We start from the raw sequence: 18818 nt of genomic DNA on the forward strand, positions 1-18818 counted from the left end.
AAGGCAAAATGCAAAACGAGGAAGGTAGTGAACGAGGGGCCAAGATGGAAAGGGCCGGGGCGGCGGCCTGCCTTCCCTTGGCCGAATCTCTCCGGGGGATCCAGGTCAGTGGAGTAGCTCGTCTGCTTACAGTTCTGACTCCATGAACTGTTCTGAGCTCCTCACACACTATGTGGCACACATACACGCACACACACAGTGGGTACTGCAGAGATGTAGCTGAGAGCACTTGCTCTCGCAGCTCCTCCGGCACTATCTACTCAGTGGCAGATGGTGCAGATCCCGGGAATAAGAAACCAAGTCACTATCCGCATGTCATCGAGCCACTGTGGTGGTGAGGAAGAGTGGCCCCGATGGGCTCATGTATCAGGAATGGCACTGTTTCAGAAGGATTAACAGGATGAGAAGGCGTGGCCTTGGAGAAAGTGTCACTGCGGGTGGGCTGTGAGGTTTCAAAAGCCCATGCCAGGCCCAGGTTCTTCTCCTTTTCTTCCTCCCTCCCTTCCTTTCTCTCTCTCTCTCTCTCCCTCTCCCTCCCCCACCCCCTGCCTGTGAATCTGGCTGTGGCTCTCTGTACTGCTCCAGCACCATACATGCTGCCATGGTCCCTGCTATGATAACAATGGGCTAATCCTGAAACTCTAAGCCAGCCTTCAATTACGTGCTTTCTTTTTAAGAGTCATCTTGGTCATGGTGCCTCTTCACAGCAATAGAACAGTGGCTAAGACAAGAACCTAACCTAACCCAGACAGCCATCTCTGCAGCCTTCCTGGAGCCAAACTCTTCACAGAACAGAGAACAGCACATCCAGATTTTCAGGGTCTCATCCATAAAGATGAAATTCTGATCTGCCTTCATCTGCACTCAGAAGGTTATGTCTGCCAGGACTGAACAAAACCCCAAGTTATCTCTCCCAAGTCTTAAACTGACACACACATACCCATTTAGGACGCGTGCAGTCTCGTGCAGCATAACTGTGTGCAGTTCATATCTGCCCTTCACAGTAGACTGACTACATGACTTCCTCACTGACCCAACTAAAGAGAAACATGAGTTTCCAATAAAAATTCCAATTCATCGTATAGGGTCAGCTCTACTAACTGAAGAATGTTAGCAAGACGAGTAGGAGTTCCATACAAGAAACTGAGTATTACAGGTGAGCACTGCCAATTTTTCCAAGTAAGCAAGGCACTTATGTGATGGCGTTAGAGAAAGACATCAGAGCGAGCGAGCCCTCGGTGACCTCACAGTACCATTCAGCAGCCACCTCTTGGAGCCAACCTGAACATGAAGCTTTTATCGATATGTGTGAAAAGTCGGGCTGTGCACCAGAGCCACAGGGATGATTCTGTCTCCACATCTACAGACATTTGTTACGCTTGTCTGCTATACCACAGAATAGAGAGTGGTAGAAATATCATAACATCCTACAGTATGTGGGTATCCCTCTGCACAGCATGACAATGCCGAGAGGGAATGTGTTGTGCGTGGCCCTCCTTAAAGATCAGCACCTATCAGAGCCGCTGTACTGCAGGAACCCAGGCTTACTGCAGAGCAATGTGTGGGGGGCGGGAGGGGGAGGGTTGTTAGGGAAGGAGGGGGCGATGAATACAGAAGAAGGGGTGTGAAATAACAGCAAGGGTGTCTGAAAGTTCACACAGAGTCGTACTGATATCAGTTTACCTAAACATACGTACACTGCCGGCCCCAGTTAATGCTTTCTTTTATAAGAGTTGCTGTGGTCACGGTGTCTCCTCACAGCAATGGAACAGTGACAGAGACAAGAGCAACGTCTACACACAGAAGACATCTAGTATCAGTTTCTGCTTAGAATATGGTAAGCTGGAACTGCTCCATTCTTCCCCAGGGAGGGGAAGGGACATTCAAAAACATCACAGCTTTTCTTGATGTGAGAGCTAAGGCTGGCTATGAAGCACCTGAGGAAAGAGACCAGGACTTCCAGGTAGAGACATGGGTCAAGCACGCTCAACCTGGGACAGATGCTCACTGCCATGTTAGCCAATCCCAACAAAGCAGGCAAATGTTTAACAAGCCACCAGGACAGCTGCTGTGGAGGGCTGATATGGAAGGAAGGCTGTGTAGGGCTCCACTCCCTAGCTGGGGTGTTCACTGCCACACAGGTTTACTGAAATTCTCAGAACTTCAGAAGGATGAAGGGATTGGGGATTTGGCTCAGTGGTAGAGCACTTGCCTAGCAAGCGCAAGGCCCTGGGTTCGGTCCTCAGCTCCGGGAGAAAAAAAAAAAAAAAGGACGAAAAGGAACTGACAGAGTGAGACTGAAAGATCAGTTTGGCAGCAAAATAAACGACAGCCACCAACCAACCAAACCTGTTTCCTTTAGCTCAGTAATTTCTAGTAAGTGCTAGTAACCACAAGCCCTCTGGTGCTTTCCCATACACACACCTGACAGCCCTCCCAGCTTACTGAGATGGACTCCAGGGTGAACACTGTCCTTCAGACCCTGATACACACAGACGCACCCCTGTAATCACCAACACTGCCATACAGCACTGTGTCTGAAAAGTTACCTACTTGTTACAATTCCAGCCAGCGCAAAGACAAACTGATTTTCATCAGAGTCAACCTCCTTGACGTCCCCATCCAATGACTTCACAAAACTCTCCATAGTCTGACCAGTGATGTTGAAAAACTTCAATGCTTTGTCCTGAAAGTTAAAAAAAAAAAATAGAACTGTCACATCTTTCCACAGAGGCCAGTGTAACAACACCAGAATGGGCAAACCAATAGAAGAGAGACAGTGTGTAACTGTGTAATTACAGAAATAGTCATAAAGAATCCAGTGCCACCCCTTAACGTCCCCAGGAAGGGAAGCAGTCGATGCTGACACTCATGCCTGGCCACAGGAGCAGAATAAGCGACTTCTGCATTAACCCCACACACCCAGGCTCGGGGAACATCACAGAAGACTGGAGGGAAAGAATGCCAGACTTGGAGGATAAAAGGAATGCTGCAAAATGCTGTCCCCTGGACATGACAGGACTGCTGCACTTGTGAACTCCCAGCGGCTGTGCTACCTGTACAAAGCAAGCCAGGCCACAATCTAGCAATGAGAGGAGACAGCCTTAGGGGGCGCTGTGCCTCACCCTGCCTCACAGAAGAGCAACAACTGATGGCTGCCGGGGAGTAACGTTCTTCAGGACTGTGGGCACTGGCAGGCCCATGCTCTAGTGGATGGCCCTGCACCCAGCAATATGCAGGCAGCACTGATGGCCTTAAGTGAACACAGGAAATCGGAGAGGACCTGGGTTATGTGACTGAGATATACTGTGCACACATATGTGTATGTGCATATAAAGTTGTCAAGATGTACTTAGACCAAGGCACATTTTAGAATGTAAAAACAGAAAACAAAACATTAGAGAACAGCGTAAAGAAGCATCCTTGGTGATAGAATAGTCTGAGAATGGGGATGGTCTCCCAACTCTAGAAATTTTCTAAGAAACCAGCGAACCGTTTAGGTTCAGTGGGAAAATTACAACATGGAAATCATCTTTATTTTAAGGCAAAGTCTCATGCAGCCCTGAAAATTACACTTTAATAAAGCTCGACAAATGTTTAGAGGACACCTAAGACCTTCCCTGGGGTCCTTAAGACCCACCACTGTGTGTCCTCTAAGCGCTAAGTAATGAATTTGGCTTTCTGCCAAATACCCTCCTCTCCACTTCTGTTCCTCCCCCTTAGCTGTCACCTGTACCTGACACCTCATCTGTCTCACTCACACAGCTCCCACATGCCTTCTCCTTCCTCATCTGCCCTGCAGAGAGCTGCACACCTCAGCCCTAACCCTCACTCGCTCATCATCACGTGCATTTCCCGGCTATGCTGTGTCCTACCATTCCTTTGTCCAAAAGCACTTGAAGACTCTGTAGCCCTCCTACCCTCAGGGCAAAGCCAGCATTTGCTTCCTCTAATAACAAAGTGACTTCCCAATACCCAGCGAGTGACTTCCCACTGCTTCAGGGCAGGAGCCCTCTACTCTGTCAAGTGACGTCCTGCCCCTCTATCCTAAAGGAAGACATACTTCTCACTTCTACCTTTTTTGTTTTGTTGTTTGGTTTTTTGAAACAGGGCTTCTCCATGTGTATCCCTGCTGTCCTAACCTGCTACATAGACCAGGCTGGTCTCAAACTCACAGAGATCCTCCACCTCTGCCTCCTGGGTGCTGGGATTAAAGTATGTGCCCCGTGGGCCACTCTATTCCTTTGCTTTGACTGCTTCTTAAAGTGTCCTTACCACTTCTGCCATTTCTGTTGACTCATCAAAGGCCATTTCAAATTCCTGTCCTTATGTACCCTAATGTACACACATACAATCTATATTCTAAGCACATGTAGACGTCAAATAATTTGTGTTTAATTCCTATCTTACCCGTGAAGTGAAGCACATGTGAGCACTGTGAATGCGGCTAGCTTTTTATGCATACATTAAGTGGTTAAGATACAAAACGCCTGAGTGCTGGGACAGAGCACGACACTTAATTTTACATCCCCAGAGTGCAGGTGACATACTGAACACAGCAGGCATCTGGCCGCCATCTGGTGAATGAACTTTACAAATGTGCGGCAGCATGGCAGGACTCAGCAGTCAATGTCATGGCAGACATGCTGCCTCTTCTAGTCGCAAGGCACGTTCAACTGTGCTAGACAACTTACTCCTCCTAGAATGGCTTTGACGACCTCCTCGCTGCTGGAAACGCCCCAGAGGAGGGTACAGGTGACAGCCCCCATTTGCGTGCAGTACTCTGCCTGCTGCAGGAGCTGCTGCTTTGCCTCGTTCAGCTGCTGTCGAAGAGCCAACTTCTCCTAAATTCACAAAGAGAACAAGAGAACAGATGCTAGCATTCACTCTGCAAACTCTGTTACAAGTTCTCCTTCACAGCGATATCAGAGAGAGCGCAATCGGAATTCTGGCCCTTATGAGTCACCATCGCATCTCAGTTAAGTCCTAGCTTACAGAAGAACACACGGCTGTTTTACAGCTTATGAAGGATAACTTCATCCGTTCAAGAGAAAACTAGCAGTGGCTTGGGTCCCAAGTGAGGGGACCCACAGCAGCACTGCCAGTCTCTGGAGCGACCTGACACGCAGCCTGCACTGCACAGCATTTCTAGTAGGGAGCCTGCTGTGACCAAAGATTCACCATACTGGCAGACACCACACAGAGTTAAACAGAATTGTAAAAAGTCCGCTTCTAGACCAATGGTTCTCAACCTGTGGGTTTTAATCCCTTTGGGGGTCAAGCAACTCTTTCACAGGGGTCACCTAAGACCATCAGAGAACAGAAATATTTACACTATGAGTCATAACAGTAGCAAAATTATAGTTATGAAGTAACAACAAAAATATATTTATGGCTGTGGGTCACCACAACACTGAGAAACTGTATTAAAGGGCTGCAGTGTTTGAAAGGTTGAGAGCCACTGTTCTAGGCACACATCATGAGGAAATCCTCATGAGAGGGCCTTCAAAGGTGCTGGAATAGATGAAAAGCACGTGTGGCTGTGAAATGACATCAGAATCAAACACCAGACCTAAGACCAGGCAGGAAGGCTGTGAAGGTGGCTACCCCAGACATGCTCAGGCACAGCACATGGTCAGATCATGGAGGCCCGGGGAGGCTCCCTGCCCTCCCTCCAGCAGCATCTGAGAACACCTGCAGCTGGGCCAGACCCCGACGGGATCATTAAGGAAGAAGAGAATCATTCTCCTGATGACCCTCACGTCGGTACATCCGGAGAAGTTCTCACCTCCCTAGGAAATCATGTTTTCTGGTACTAAAACTCCCTCTAAGGAGACAGCATTTCCCGAGAGATGGACAGGGATGGGCATATCCCTCGGTTGTAGAGCACCTGCCTATCATACATGAGGCACCAGGGTCTACTCCCAGTACCACCAAGGAGGGAGAAATAAACCAAAAATTATAAAAACCTAGGTAAATTCATTTGTATTAAACAGAATTAGTTCAACCACAATTTAAATTATACTAGATGGTTGAGAGGTTTTTTTCTTTTAAAGAAGTCAATATTTAATAATAAGAAGGGATTTTTGTCTAGGGTTTCAAGAGATTTGAGGGTGGGACTAGAGAGAAGGCTCAGTGGTTAAGCGTATGGACTGCTCTTCCAGAGGACGCAGGTTTAATCCCAGCAGCACACCGTGGCTAACACAGCCTGTAACTCTAGTTCCAGGGGTTCTGACACCATTTTGGCCTCTGTGAGTACCAGTCTCACACATGGTACACATACATACACACAGGCAAAATACCCACACATATATAATGAAATCAAATAAAAAGTTTAAGAACCTAAATGTAAAACTATGTGCTTTTCATGTCTGACTTACTGACGACTACAGCCTGGATTCATGGACACAGGTGTAACTACACTGGCAGACAGAGTCATGGGTCTCATCACAGCATATTTACACACACTGTCACACTGTGTTCTCGTTTCCTCCCTCCATCGCATTCACAGTCACTAACGGAGATAATAAACACACCCAGGCCTGGCTGTTCTCAGCCCACTTCCTTCACTCTTCACAGCTCTGGATCGAGACCAGGAAAAGGTAGCACGTACATTCAGGGTGAGTCTTCAATCCCACACAGATCAAGGCCACCAAGAACATGCCCCACAGACATGACCTGATCTACAAGTGCCTCTCTTCCCCGGCAAGTCTAGGGTGTATCACGTCACAGCAGCATACTGGTAAAGTGCTTTTTTTAAGCTTACTGAAAGCATACTGGGAAAGGGGAGCCACCCCCCTTGTCTCACACTCCAACATGTTTATGTCAAGTGTCCTCCAAAATGCCCTGTCCTGGGTCAGTCCTCTCTCCCCTGCTCTGTAACAGGGGCAAAGAAAAACAGCAAGTAGCTAAGGGGATTAAAAACACTGTGTCCTTGAGAACAGCTAGAAGGTGAACCCTTCCCAACAGATCATTCTGCTGGTCCCGCTGTCTGATACGCCTGCTGCTGGTCCGCGGTCTGATACGCCTGCAGTGTTTCTTCCCCGGCCCATTCCTTCTGAGTGCCGCAAGCCTCCACTGGATGACGTTACCTTTGTTTGCTCCCGATCAGGATACACCAGTCATGTCTGGTGATGTTATCTGTTCCTTGCTATTTGTTCTCTCCATGTTGGTTGCTACATATTCAATAAGTCCATTTATCTGGAACTGTAAGTACAGAACTTGAAAATGTATCACAACAAGAACCTGACCCATTATTTAAAATAAGGTAAACATCAGCCTTCCAATTTCAACCAGGCAGCACGCACGTGATCCTGGCACTCTGGAGTCAAAGGACGGAACTGAGGAATGCACAGCAATATTCTGTCGAGGGGAGGGAGGGAGGCCACAGGCTGGGAAGAACTGTATCCAAAATATATCGGGCCTGCCACACACGCCTTACAGGTTCCAGATCCACTGATTCAGCCAACAGAGGCCTGAAGCTGCCACAGCAGTCTTGTTCTGTAGGTGCCACAACTGAACTCAGTACCCCACGCTCATACGGCATCACTTTACCAAGTAAGCCACCTCCCCAGCCCACGTACAAGTCATACAGCTCTCCATTGAATTAGATAGGAATAACCAAGGACGGCTTATGTGTGTAGGCTGCATGGAAATACTGCACTTATTCACAGAAGGGCCCCACCACCCCAGGACTATCCACAAGAGGTCTGGAACCGATTCCCCTCAGATACTGAGGGACAACTGTATCTGAAAGAGGACCCATAATGCAATCGAACAGGGAAGAAGTGTTGGCTTCTAGGAATACTACAGTGGGAGAAAAACATCATTAGTCTTACTCAGCTGTCACCCCTAAAGCTACAGTAATGACTGGCCTGGCAAGTTTACGGTGACTAGTGTATGGTGACTAGTGTATGGTGACTAGTGTATGGTGGCACAAACACAAGGGAGGTAACCATCCTGTCCCTAAGTTCCCATCTTTATACCTAACAACTAGTCCATGTCTCAACCCTCATCAGAGAAGCTTCTTTGTAAAGATAGCAACTGATTCAGAGACCAACAACCTGTCTATACTACACACACACACACACACACACACACACACACACACACACACACACACACACCATTCAGGGACCACTGGAAGAGAGAGCAGAACAATTTAGGAGCCTGAAGAAGTAGAGTCTGTATCAAATCAGTGTCTGCTGCACACATGAACTCATGAACACATGTGGCTAGGGCTACATGCATATGGCTTGCACCAAGTCAAGTCAGCTAGATTTCCAGCATGGATGGGGAGGAACGCATGAGATCCCAGCCCCATCTGAAGAGCTATTAGCAACTGGTGGCTGCTGGAGGAAATGGAACCACTTTTCTCCAGGGATATGGCCCCTGAGAGACTACCAAGCTCCCGTAGATGGTCTCACACCTGTGCACATCAGACCACACTAAATGGACTCAGTGGGTATTCAGAGAGGTGCGGGTACAGCATGAGAGCATGTGCAAGCTCAAGAGTACACATGAAGCTAGCAGTGGAAGTGGAGCTGATGTGATAGGAAAGGAAGTGGAGGCGGAGGCATAGGAGATGGATTGGATCCAAACATAGTATATGCATGGATGACTATGTCATAAATATTGTTTATCAAATAAAGATGCCTTCTAAAGATTTTCTACAGTTCATTTCAGATTCTAGCTGGATTATTCTACCAGCTAATTTCCTTTAAGAGGTTTCTTGAAGGGCTAGAAAAGATGGCTCATCAGTTAAGAGTACACACTGCTCGTACAGATGGCCTGGGTTCCAGTCTCGTATAACCACCACCACCGCTGCCGCCTCCACCGCCACCACCGCCGCCGCCACCACCACCTCCACCTCCACCACCGCCGCCACCACCACCACCACCGCCACTGCCACCACCACCTCCTCCTCCACCTCCACCTCCATCATCACCACCACCACCACCACCACCACCACCACCTATAACTCAAGTTCCAAAGACTCTGACACTCTCTTCTGGACTCCAGGGGCACCTGCACATACATGGTGCATATAAACTCACACAGGCACAGGCACACACACATACACACACACACACACACACACACACACACACACATTTAAAAATAAACTTTTTAGAGTTTCTTGAATCACTGAATTAATGTTTCCAACAGCTTCCTTTTTAGCATGCTAAAAGTAGCAACTCTTTCCTGATAAATTAAAAATATAGAAAGTAAAATATAACAGAAAACTGACAGTCTCTGTCCTGGCTGGTTTGCTAATGGGGAAAGGTCCATGCTATGAGATAAAAGTACATGGAGCCAACATGCTGGTAAATGCCTTTCATTCCAGCACTTGGAGGCTGGCTGAGACAGGAAGATCAAAAGTTCAAGGCCAGCCTAAGCTACATAGCGTTGAAGGCAGCTCAGACTCCATAGCAAGACCACATCTCAAAATAAAATAAAGTAAAATAAAATAAAACAAAATAGAGGCGTGGCTGCAGCTGCCTTTCAGTGCACAGCCTGACTGACTGATGGAATGGCCAGGCTCTGAACACTGAGTATTATTGCTGTCATGGTGTGCAGTGCGCTGACCTTATGGAAATGAGGGATGCTTTAGCCCTGACTAGTTTTCTATCTCCAGCTAAGCTGAACAGTTCACTGGATGAACGGGGTAAGTAAGCTGGCTATAATAAGGTCACTTGTCTCTGCAGCTGTCTTTTCTGAGGCACTGTCTGTGGTCCCTGCCCAGGCCTGTGCAGACCATGAGGCAGGAATGTCAGCTTATTATAGAGCTGAGGAAGCAGGAAAGAATCCAGCACCTCGGAGACTGAGTTAGATTACTGCCAGTAAGCACTTCAGGGTGGGTGAAATCAGTATCAATCCAGTACGTAAGAAAAGTATAGAATGTAAAACATGAGTGTGCAGTGCACGGGACAGTTTCTGTCCCCTTGGGCTGAGGACTCTGATGCAGGGGCTTTGCTGAAGCTGTAGTGACGTGGTCTCCTCTCCTTCAACGCAGCAACTAAGTTGGATCACTGGAAAAGAGAGTTGGGATGGATACCTGCTCTTGGAGGACAGAGGCCAGGGGAAGAAACTTGGCAACAGCAAAAGGTCTCTGTGCTCTGGGACAGGCACAGCTGTCACTGTTTGTTTTTGAAACAGGCAGATCTCAAGGTCACTATGTAACAGAGGATAATCTTGAATTTCTGACCTTCCTGCCTCCAACTTCCAAGTGAGGTGTGTATCACCACGCCCATTCTACACAGGACTAGAGAGCAGACCCCAGGCCTCATTCACCACCCCACTTCAGTGGGACTGCTTACAGTGGGCCTGCTTACAGGGTGTCTGCCCACAGACCTTTCAGCACTGAGCTGCTGTGTTATTAGCCTTTCATCACGGACAAATGCCTCACAGAACAATGTAGAAGGACAACAAGTTTTCCATCAGTTTCAGGGCTTCAGTCCATAGTCTGTCTGTCCCACAGCTATAGTCAGGACGGGACAGTAGAGCAGAGCAAAGCTGCTCACCTCACAGACACCAGCAAGCGCAGAGAGAACAGTCCCGTGCTTTCTCCTTCTTGCCCTTTAGTCTATCTGGGTTCTCAGACTAGTGTGTGACACAAGCAGGATTCGGAGTAGCTGTTCCCCCTCTTAATCCTCACCAGAATTACGTCCATAAGCACAGCAGAAATGTACCTCACAAATCTCCTTGGCATTTCTCAGTCCAAGTTGACAATCAAGATTAACTCTCAAAAGTGCACCCTCTGTCAACCTGACACCCAAACACATCTCCTAAAACCATATCTAATTCCGGAAGGTAGCAACAAGGCCATGATTAGTAACACATAACAGAACCATCCTATGTATACCCAAAGTCCTTTAGTTCATTTCCCCAGTGTCTCAATAGTTCCTGCACTGGCCAGTAGCACTAGTATAAAGCTTCCTGAGACTCAAGACAAGCTCTTGCCTGTGAGTCCCTATAAGGCCAAAACGAAAGTTTTGCATATCCCAAGTACACAGCAGAATAAAGACCTCCAATCCAAAAGGGGCACAAGGCAGAGAGCACAGAGACCAAAGCAAGACAGGAATCAGCAGGGCAAATGTCAGCGCCTACAGTTCCACGGCTGAGATGTGCAGTGGTGTTACCCGGGTGCCAAAGGCTGGGGAGCCCGTCCCCTAGAGTACACCACTGCAGCTCCATGGCTCTTCCAGGCTGGCCCTGTTCACTGTCTAGAACTTTCCCTGGCGGACAGTCTACACTTGCAGGATCTTCAGTGTCCTGGGGTCTCTGCCCCACCTCACACCCACTGCTCTCTCAAGGGCTACCTCCAAGTACTCTTACCTCTGTCACACATCATCCAGCCTCCCCAACATTCCTTGAAATCTGAGTAGAAGCCTCTGTGAACTGCCTTGCATACATAGCATCAGATGGGGGACAGCCAAGGCTATCACTAGCTTAGGCTATAGCGAGGCCCAGTGAAGACAAATTCATTGACCGTTCTAGCCCAGATCCCATCTCAACGCTCCTGAGCACACCCTTTATCTCTGTGTGTGTGCAGTCATCCTGGTCTTCTGACTTCCTCCACCAGGACCGTCCATGAGTTCTGCTCACAGTATCTTAGTCTGTGCTGGACTACGATTTTCTGGGTAACAAAGTGAGGCTGGAAGAACTCCAGTAGGGCGTGACTGTATTACAGCTGAGTACATCAGTTCTTGTCTAACATGCATAGGGCTATGTTGACCAGGCTGGTCTCAAACTCACAGAGAGCCTCCTGCCTCCGCCTCCTGGGTGCTGGGATTAACACCAGGTTGTCCTCTTGATTGCAGAGTGAGTCTGCTCTCTGCCATCACTGAGGTGCCCTCAGGCACCTACCTGTCCTATTGTCTTGGTACACACGATGGTGCTAATCTCCGATGATTATCCATTGATTGGTCCCAATTTTAAATGTGATTTTTTTAAAGCCAGTTTTAAAATGTTTCTACCCTGTTTTTCACTCTCAGTACTCATTGTAAATCAGGCTAAAAGTGGGCAGCAAAACCCCTGTGAGAGCTCAAATGCTAGGCGACCTTAAGTTTCCCTTTTCCAAGGGACTGGTAAGATTGTAAGAACCGAGAACCAAAGCTCTCTGTGAAGCTGTCTTCTAACTGTGACGAGAAAGCTATACCGCTGTAGCATCTACAAGATGGCTGCCTTAAAAAGACCCGAATAGCTCCAACATCAGCTGACGCACTAATGTGAATGAGGAAAGCTCACAGGGCCCACTCCTAAATGAAGAACTATGACAACCTACAACTGCTGAGAGCGGGAGAATTAGTCTCCCCCAGCAAAGAGGCCCTAAATGACTCTCCATGCCAAGTGGTCAACCCTGGAATCAGATACAGACAAGCAACAGTAAACAGACTCAGCAAGTTGCATTTATATATGTATTCATTTGTATACTTATGTGTGTGTGTGTGTCTGTGTGTGTGTGTGTGTGTGTGTGTGTGTTTGCAGAACAATGATAAAGAAAAACAGGTCATGAATTTGAAAGGAGCAGGGGTTAGAGACACGAGAAGCATAAGAAAGAAAAGGGAGAGAAATTATGCAATATTTGAATTAAAAATAAAATTCTTGGGCTGGAGAGATGGCTCAGCAGTTAAGAACACTGACTGCTCCTCCAGAGGTCCTGAGTTCAATTCCCAGCAACCACATGGCGGCTCACAACCATCTGTAATGGGATCCGATGCCCTCTTCTGGTGTGTCTGAGAGAGTGACAGTATATTCTCATATATAAAATAAATAAATAAATCCTTTAAAAATGCTTCGTCTGAAACTAACCACACTGCCTTGCAATTTATGAGCCGATCTTAATGGAATATAGCAACGCTAAAAATTCAACTTTGTGTAGTTTACACAAAACCTAATCCAGGCTTAAGAATAAACTCTCTCCTACCATGTTCTACTTGCTCTGTATTGAAATACAAGCCCGCTCTACCAGTTTACAAAACATCTGCTACAGCACGTTCAGAATTCCCTAGTGCGCAGGCAGTATGCGGACTCAGTGTCTTGTACGACAGTAACGCCTGCTGATATGTTTGTGAGCACACGACAGTATCCAACACACATTGGCTGTCACTGCTCAGCACTACTGCTCCATTATTTTAAAATACAGAGATAGGCAAGCCCAAAATTCTACAAGTGGAAGCCCAGGACTAGTTTTATAGTAGAAGAATTAATATATGCCATCCTATTATAAAAATATTTTCAAAAAATATTATAGGGGCTAGAGAGGTGGCTTGGCAGTTAAAAGTGCTTGCTAGTTTTGCTGAGGACCTAGGTTCAGGTCCAGAGCCTACAGGGCAGCTCACAGTGAACTGTAACTCCAGTTCCAGAGGATCTGACACCTTCTTCTGGCCTCTGGGGAAACCAATCCCACACACACTGGACAGACATACATGCAAAACACATAAAAATATAAAATAATTTTAATAAAGAAAAATATAGTTTTCCCAATAGTAAAATAAAATATAACTAGTTATTTCCTAAGTATCATTAAGTCATAACCAGATTAATTAGCAGTATTTCTAACTTAATATATTACCAATATAAGTTACTTGCTTCCAGATTCTTACCATGTTATAAATATGTACGATAAAGCAGACTTGTTTTGTTTTATTTGAGACAGGGTCTCCCTGTGTGGCCCTGGCTGCCCTGGAACTCACTGTGTAGACCAGACTGGTCTCAAACTGACTGAGAGCCACCTGCCTCTGCCTCCTGGGTGCTGAGGTTAAAGGTGTGAACCATCATGTTAAGCTGAAGCAGGCTTTAAATATAAACTTTACGAGGAGGCGGGTGAGATGCTCAATGGGTAAAGGTACTTACTTCCCACCAACCCAGAACCCACATGGGGGGAAAAGAAGCAACTCCCACAAGTTGTCCTCTGAACACCATACAAAGTGAAGCAAACACAAGCCTGCATAATATGCATAAATAGTCACACCAGACACTCTCTTATGCCCACAGACTCTAAATATACAAAAAATATATACTAAAAAGAAGTGAATGGTCTACCTGTTAAATGGTTATAAACTCCATTAACAGTTCACCTACCTTCGAACCCACTCAAAATACACATCTTTGAAACTACAATCTCCTGAGGGTTAACAGAGAAAATGTGAGATTGGTTGCTCCTCAGGAGCAAAAGGCAGCAAAGCAACAGCCTCTGGGCCCAGCCCCTGCAGGAGCCTTGCCCAAGAGCCTACCTTCTTCTCCCTCCCACTGTCTGCCAGTGCAGTTTCTAGCCGGGCTTTGAAGTGTTCACAGTCCAATCTCAGCTGCTCTAATTCTTGTTCTTTTCTTTCCAGGTCTAGAAGAGACAGAAAAATACTTAAGACATGTGGAACCACACACAACATTCTTATAGTCCTGTGTCTAGGCTCTCTTCCATTTTTCAAGCTTTACCAGAAATCCTTTTTTGTGGGGAGGGGTGGGAATAGACGCTGGGGAGTGAAGCCCGTCCCATGCACACTAAGCACAATTGTGGCACTGAACTGCCTCCAGTCCTGAAAGAAATTCTCCTGTTATCTTACTTTGTGATTTAAAGACCTCATTTACTGCCAGACGGGTACTCAAGGCTTCAAGAAAGCGAGTTATTTATAAAGTACTGAAGGCAGAGCGGAGAAGCCTGACTATCTCATGGCACAAACGTGTGTCTGTGCCATAAAAAGCAGAAGGCACCTCACGAGTGGCTGGTGCCAGCAGGAGCTGACTCAGAGAACAAGTCCCACCAACTGGCAGACTGACTCAATGGAACAACTGCAGTAGTAGTCAGTGGAGGCGGGAAGCAACAGAGATCAAGACAAGAACATGCTACCGTGAGGGGTAGTGACGACGACGTAACACTTCCTCTCCACCATCACTCAGCTTATGAGTCAAATGGCCAACAAAAAACTCAAAAGACACCCACATCAATAAACCAACGAGAAGCATATTATCAACTTTAAATACTGTCATACTGCAGAAATGCCACTGTTCAAAAGAATTGGGCATTTAATTGAAAATTTTAAGAATCTGATCTCAAGGCTAAGAAATCAAACATTGTTTTTGCCAATATATATACAAGATTTGAGACTAAGTACTGAGAGACAGTGACGAACAAATCCTAATATGCGAGGATCCCAGGGGACTTGGGCCTGGCGCTCAGAGTTTGTGATTCCACGCGTTTAGCTGGGCCTCAGAACTTACCTTTCTTTTCTGTAAGGTACTTCTTTCATGGACACATCTACTACATCTGGCTCCTTTCCGCCACCATTATCCACTCTCACACCCCTCCCACTCCTGATGATCGATCACCTGATGGCCAAGAAGCCTCCTCTTTTTTTTCTTTTCTTTTAATTGTTTTATTATATATTTCTTTACTTACATTTCAAAGGTTATTCCCCTTCCCGGTTTCCTGTCCATAAGCCCCCGTTCCCTCCCCTCCCTCTCCCCCATACAGGTATCCCCCTATACATCCCCCTTATTGCCCTCCCCCATATACCCCTGTACTGGGGTCCAACCTTGGCAAGACCTAGGGCTTTCCAAGAAGCCTCCTCTTATTCTCACGGCTTTGGCTGCTGCTGAGTTTGGACATTTTTATGACCTTCTGAGTTTAGTTCCTGAGGCAGGGACGTGGAGTACAGCGACTCAGCAGTGACTGCACCGCTGAGGAGAACCGTCCCCTTCACCCTACACCAGTCGCTGCCAACAGCTCCTCAGGGAGGGTAAAGAAAGGGCGCGTTTCTTTTTTTAAGATTTATATGTGGGGGCTGGAAAGATGGCTCAGTGGTCGAGAACAGTGGCTGCTCTTGCAGAGTTTTGTTCCCAGAACCCACGTGGCAGCTTACGACAGCCTGCAACTCTGACCGCCACTCCTGGCCTCCTCAGTACCAAGCATGAATACGGTGCACAAGCATACATGCAAGCACTCACACATACACTGAAAAGAAACAAGTCCTCTCTTTTCTGTATAAATGTTTGCCTGCATATATGCATCCGTACCATGTTCACCCCTGATGCCAGTGGATGCCAGGAGAGGGTGTCAGATCCCCTGGGACTGGAGTTACAAACAGTTGTGGGTTACCAGTACTGGGACCCAAATCCTAGTCCCCTGCCAGAGCGGCAAGTACTCTTAACCACTGAGCCATCTCTCCAGCCCAAAGAAATTAAATTTCTAACAAGGCTCCTAGGTGAGGTTTTATGGGAATCATACTTCAAAAACAACTTCCTCAGCTCTCATCACTAGCAGTAGGAGTGGAATGCACAGTGGACAAGAGGGCTCGGCTACAGCAATGGAGGAGTATAAACAGAGACTAATGGAACCCGGGAAAGGGAGGGTACCTCTGAGAACATACAGAACCATACACCCCTCCACCTCAAGGAGAAACAGTTTTCAGGCTGAGGATCAATTCAGCACAGGCAAGGGAAGGGGCAGGCTTGGTGCTCCAGAGGTCTGAAAAGGCAAAGGGACATTTACACAAAAACCCCAGGGACTGCCTACAGCCACTTGGCATCCCAAGCATTCTGGAGAAAGAACAAGGAAAGCGTCTACATTTCCTTGAGACCCTGTCCAAGAAGGAAGATTAGAACCCAAAGGTCAACAACAAGTTGGAGATTATGAAACTGGCTGGCAAGAGCCCGTTCACATTTCCTAGAAGCATGCAAGCTGGGCTGGCTATTTATTCTCCCTCCGTCAGAGCTCTCCTCCCTGACTTTTCAGGTCTGTCATACCGTATGAACTCTCCCTTGTCCCACTAACCCTGACCACCCATGCAACCAAAGAGCAGTGGACCTCTAGCTTTAAAATAACACTGTTGAATACATGTAACCGTGTTGAATGACACCTACACATACCCATATTACATTATAAGCACATGTGAGCTATGAAATACAGACCATAGCCAGACAGGAACTAAACAATAGAACTACCAGCAGTGTCGATGTTTGCTCCTGGTAACCAACTCTGAAAGTCGGGTTCTGTTATTAAACTTTGCTACTCGAACATAGACAAGAAGGGGGTAACTAAATGTCTACAAATCTTGTCATGTAAAACCAGCCGCCACTTCCGTTATATAAGTTCCTCTCTGTGTAGCTTTCTGTGAGCGTGCTGCAGGTTTTCAGATCAAAGCAACAGGCTCAGCGAGGCCCGGGTCAGGACATGGAACCTCAGGAAATTCCAGGCCACAGTGCTCAGGAGACTGTCCAGCCCTACAGCGGTCCTATCAGCAGTGTCAGAGCACCCCCTAGTGGCCCAACGGGACCACTGCTTGCAACCAACCACCACCACCACCAGGACCGGAGATTATCATGGTTTGTTTCATGCTGCACCCCAAGTGCTTAGGAAAGTGTGTGGAATGTTGTAGACACTCCCTAAATATTTTCACACGAGTGTCACTTCTTTATACATTCTTCACCTTTCTGCCTGGACAGACAAATACAGCTTTAGTTAAAACAGAAGATCTCCCTTAAGAACATGGGGCTTTAAAGTCAGGAGGTGGTGGTGCACTCAAGAGGCAAAGGCAGGCTGATCTTGGAGATCAAGCCTGGCCTGGTCTACAGATCGAGTTCCAGGGCAGTCAGAACTATACAAAGAACCCCTGTCTGTGGGTCGGGGATGGGGGAAATAAACTGCCTTTGGCCAGGAGTGGTAGTGCAGAAAGCAGATCTCTCTGAGTTCCAGGCCAACCTGATCTACACAGAATCTCTAAAACAGTCATAAAAACAATACATAAGGAAACAAAAACATATTGCCTTTATAAATTTTTAAATCTACAAACAGAAATAATATAAACAATGCAATGGCTGATACACAGAATGGAAACATCTTACACGAACTCTGTCACAGGGTGTCTGTCACCCAACCTAGCTGCCTCCACTGCTTTTAGAACTCAAACCAAGAGAATCTCTAGACACCTAACTGGATAGAAGGCGGCGCACTAGACAGGCTAGGATACTGGGAAGCCATCTATGCCACAGACTATTTCAACAGCAGTACTCTGGAATGAGGATCTTTATATAGCTCTGGCTTTGTTTGGGGGGTTAGATCACAGTCTCACCGTATTTTCCAGAATCCAGCTGAGTCGGTCTTCTCAGGGCTGGGATAATAGGTGTGTACCCCCATAGTCCGATAGGTTTGATGGGTTTTGGTGGTGGTGGTTTTGATAGCCCTATGGATTGAACGGAAGGTCTCGAGAATGCTTGGCAAGCCCTCTGTCACTAAGCTGTCTCCACAGCCCTCTTTTTTCATTTTTGAAGTTACCCAGGGTGGACTTAAATTTACTCTGTAGTCCTGGCAGAGCTCAATGTCAACACCCACCCCTCTGCTACAGCTCCCAGCTATGTAGCTGGCATGGCATGTGACACCAGATGTAGTTTTGATGGTGTTGATACCATGAGAATGAGTATCTCCACATTCAGCCTACTTAGGAAGAGGGACAGGAGCTGCTGGTGAGAGGCAGGGCTTCTGGAAAGCAGCTCACACTGGGGTCTGGTTTTTCTTCCCCCGTTACCTGGCATGTCTACAACACGTCATCAGTTGTTTTCCATAAATGTGAAATAGTTTTTACCACAACAGCTGTCTGAAAACCCAGATACTTTTAAATAACCATTAGCCTTTTCCTTCCCAGCACTCTGGAAGCATCAAGAGAAAAGAGTGCAGTGCTGACAAGCTCCATCTTCACTTTGAGCTGAGATTTGGGCGGTGTATACATTCCCAGCACATGGAACGTATGCCTCACAGGCCAGGGGTTAGCAGGGCCAAACGCGGGGTGAAACCTTGACAGGCAAACCTGTTCCTTGCCTCTTTC

The 18818-nt window shown here is 47.0% G+C and overlaps 1 protein-coding gene across 14 annotated transcripts in view; it reads right to left on the minus strand.

Moving 5' to 3' along the window:
* Hsf2bp (heat shock transcription factor 2 binding protein) overlaps positions 1-18818 on the minus strand; it is an 86527-nt gene that overhangs the window by 58476 nt on the left and 9233 nt on the right. For 8 of the 14 annotated variants that reach the window (NM_001127683.1, XM_087598110.1, XM_087598104.1 and 5 more), the window contains 3 exon segments: positions 2554-2686; positions 4695-4844; positions 14238-14341. In NM_001127683.1, the coding sequence (NP_001121155.1) occupies positions 2554-2686; positions 4695-4844; positions 14238-14341 (387 nt within the window). 14 annotated transcript variants of the gene reach the window in all.

Source organism: Rattus norvegicus, chromosome 20 (assembly GCF_021556685.1).
Source record: "Rattus norvegicus strain SHRSP/BbbUtx chromosome 20, alternate assembly SHRSP_T2T, whole genome shotgun sequence".
Taxonomy (NCBI): Eukaryota; Metazoa; Chordata; class Mammalia; order Rodentia; family Muridae; genus Rattus; species Rattus norvegicus.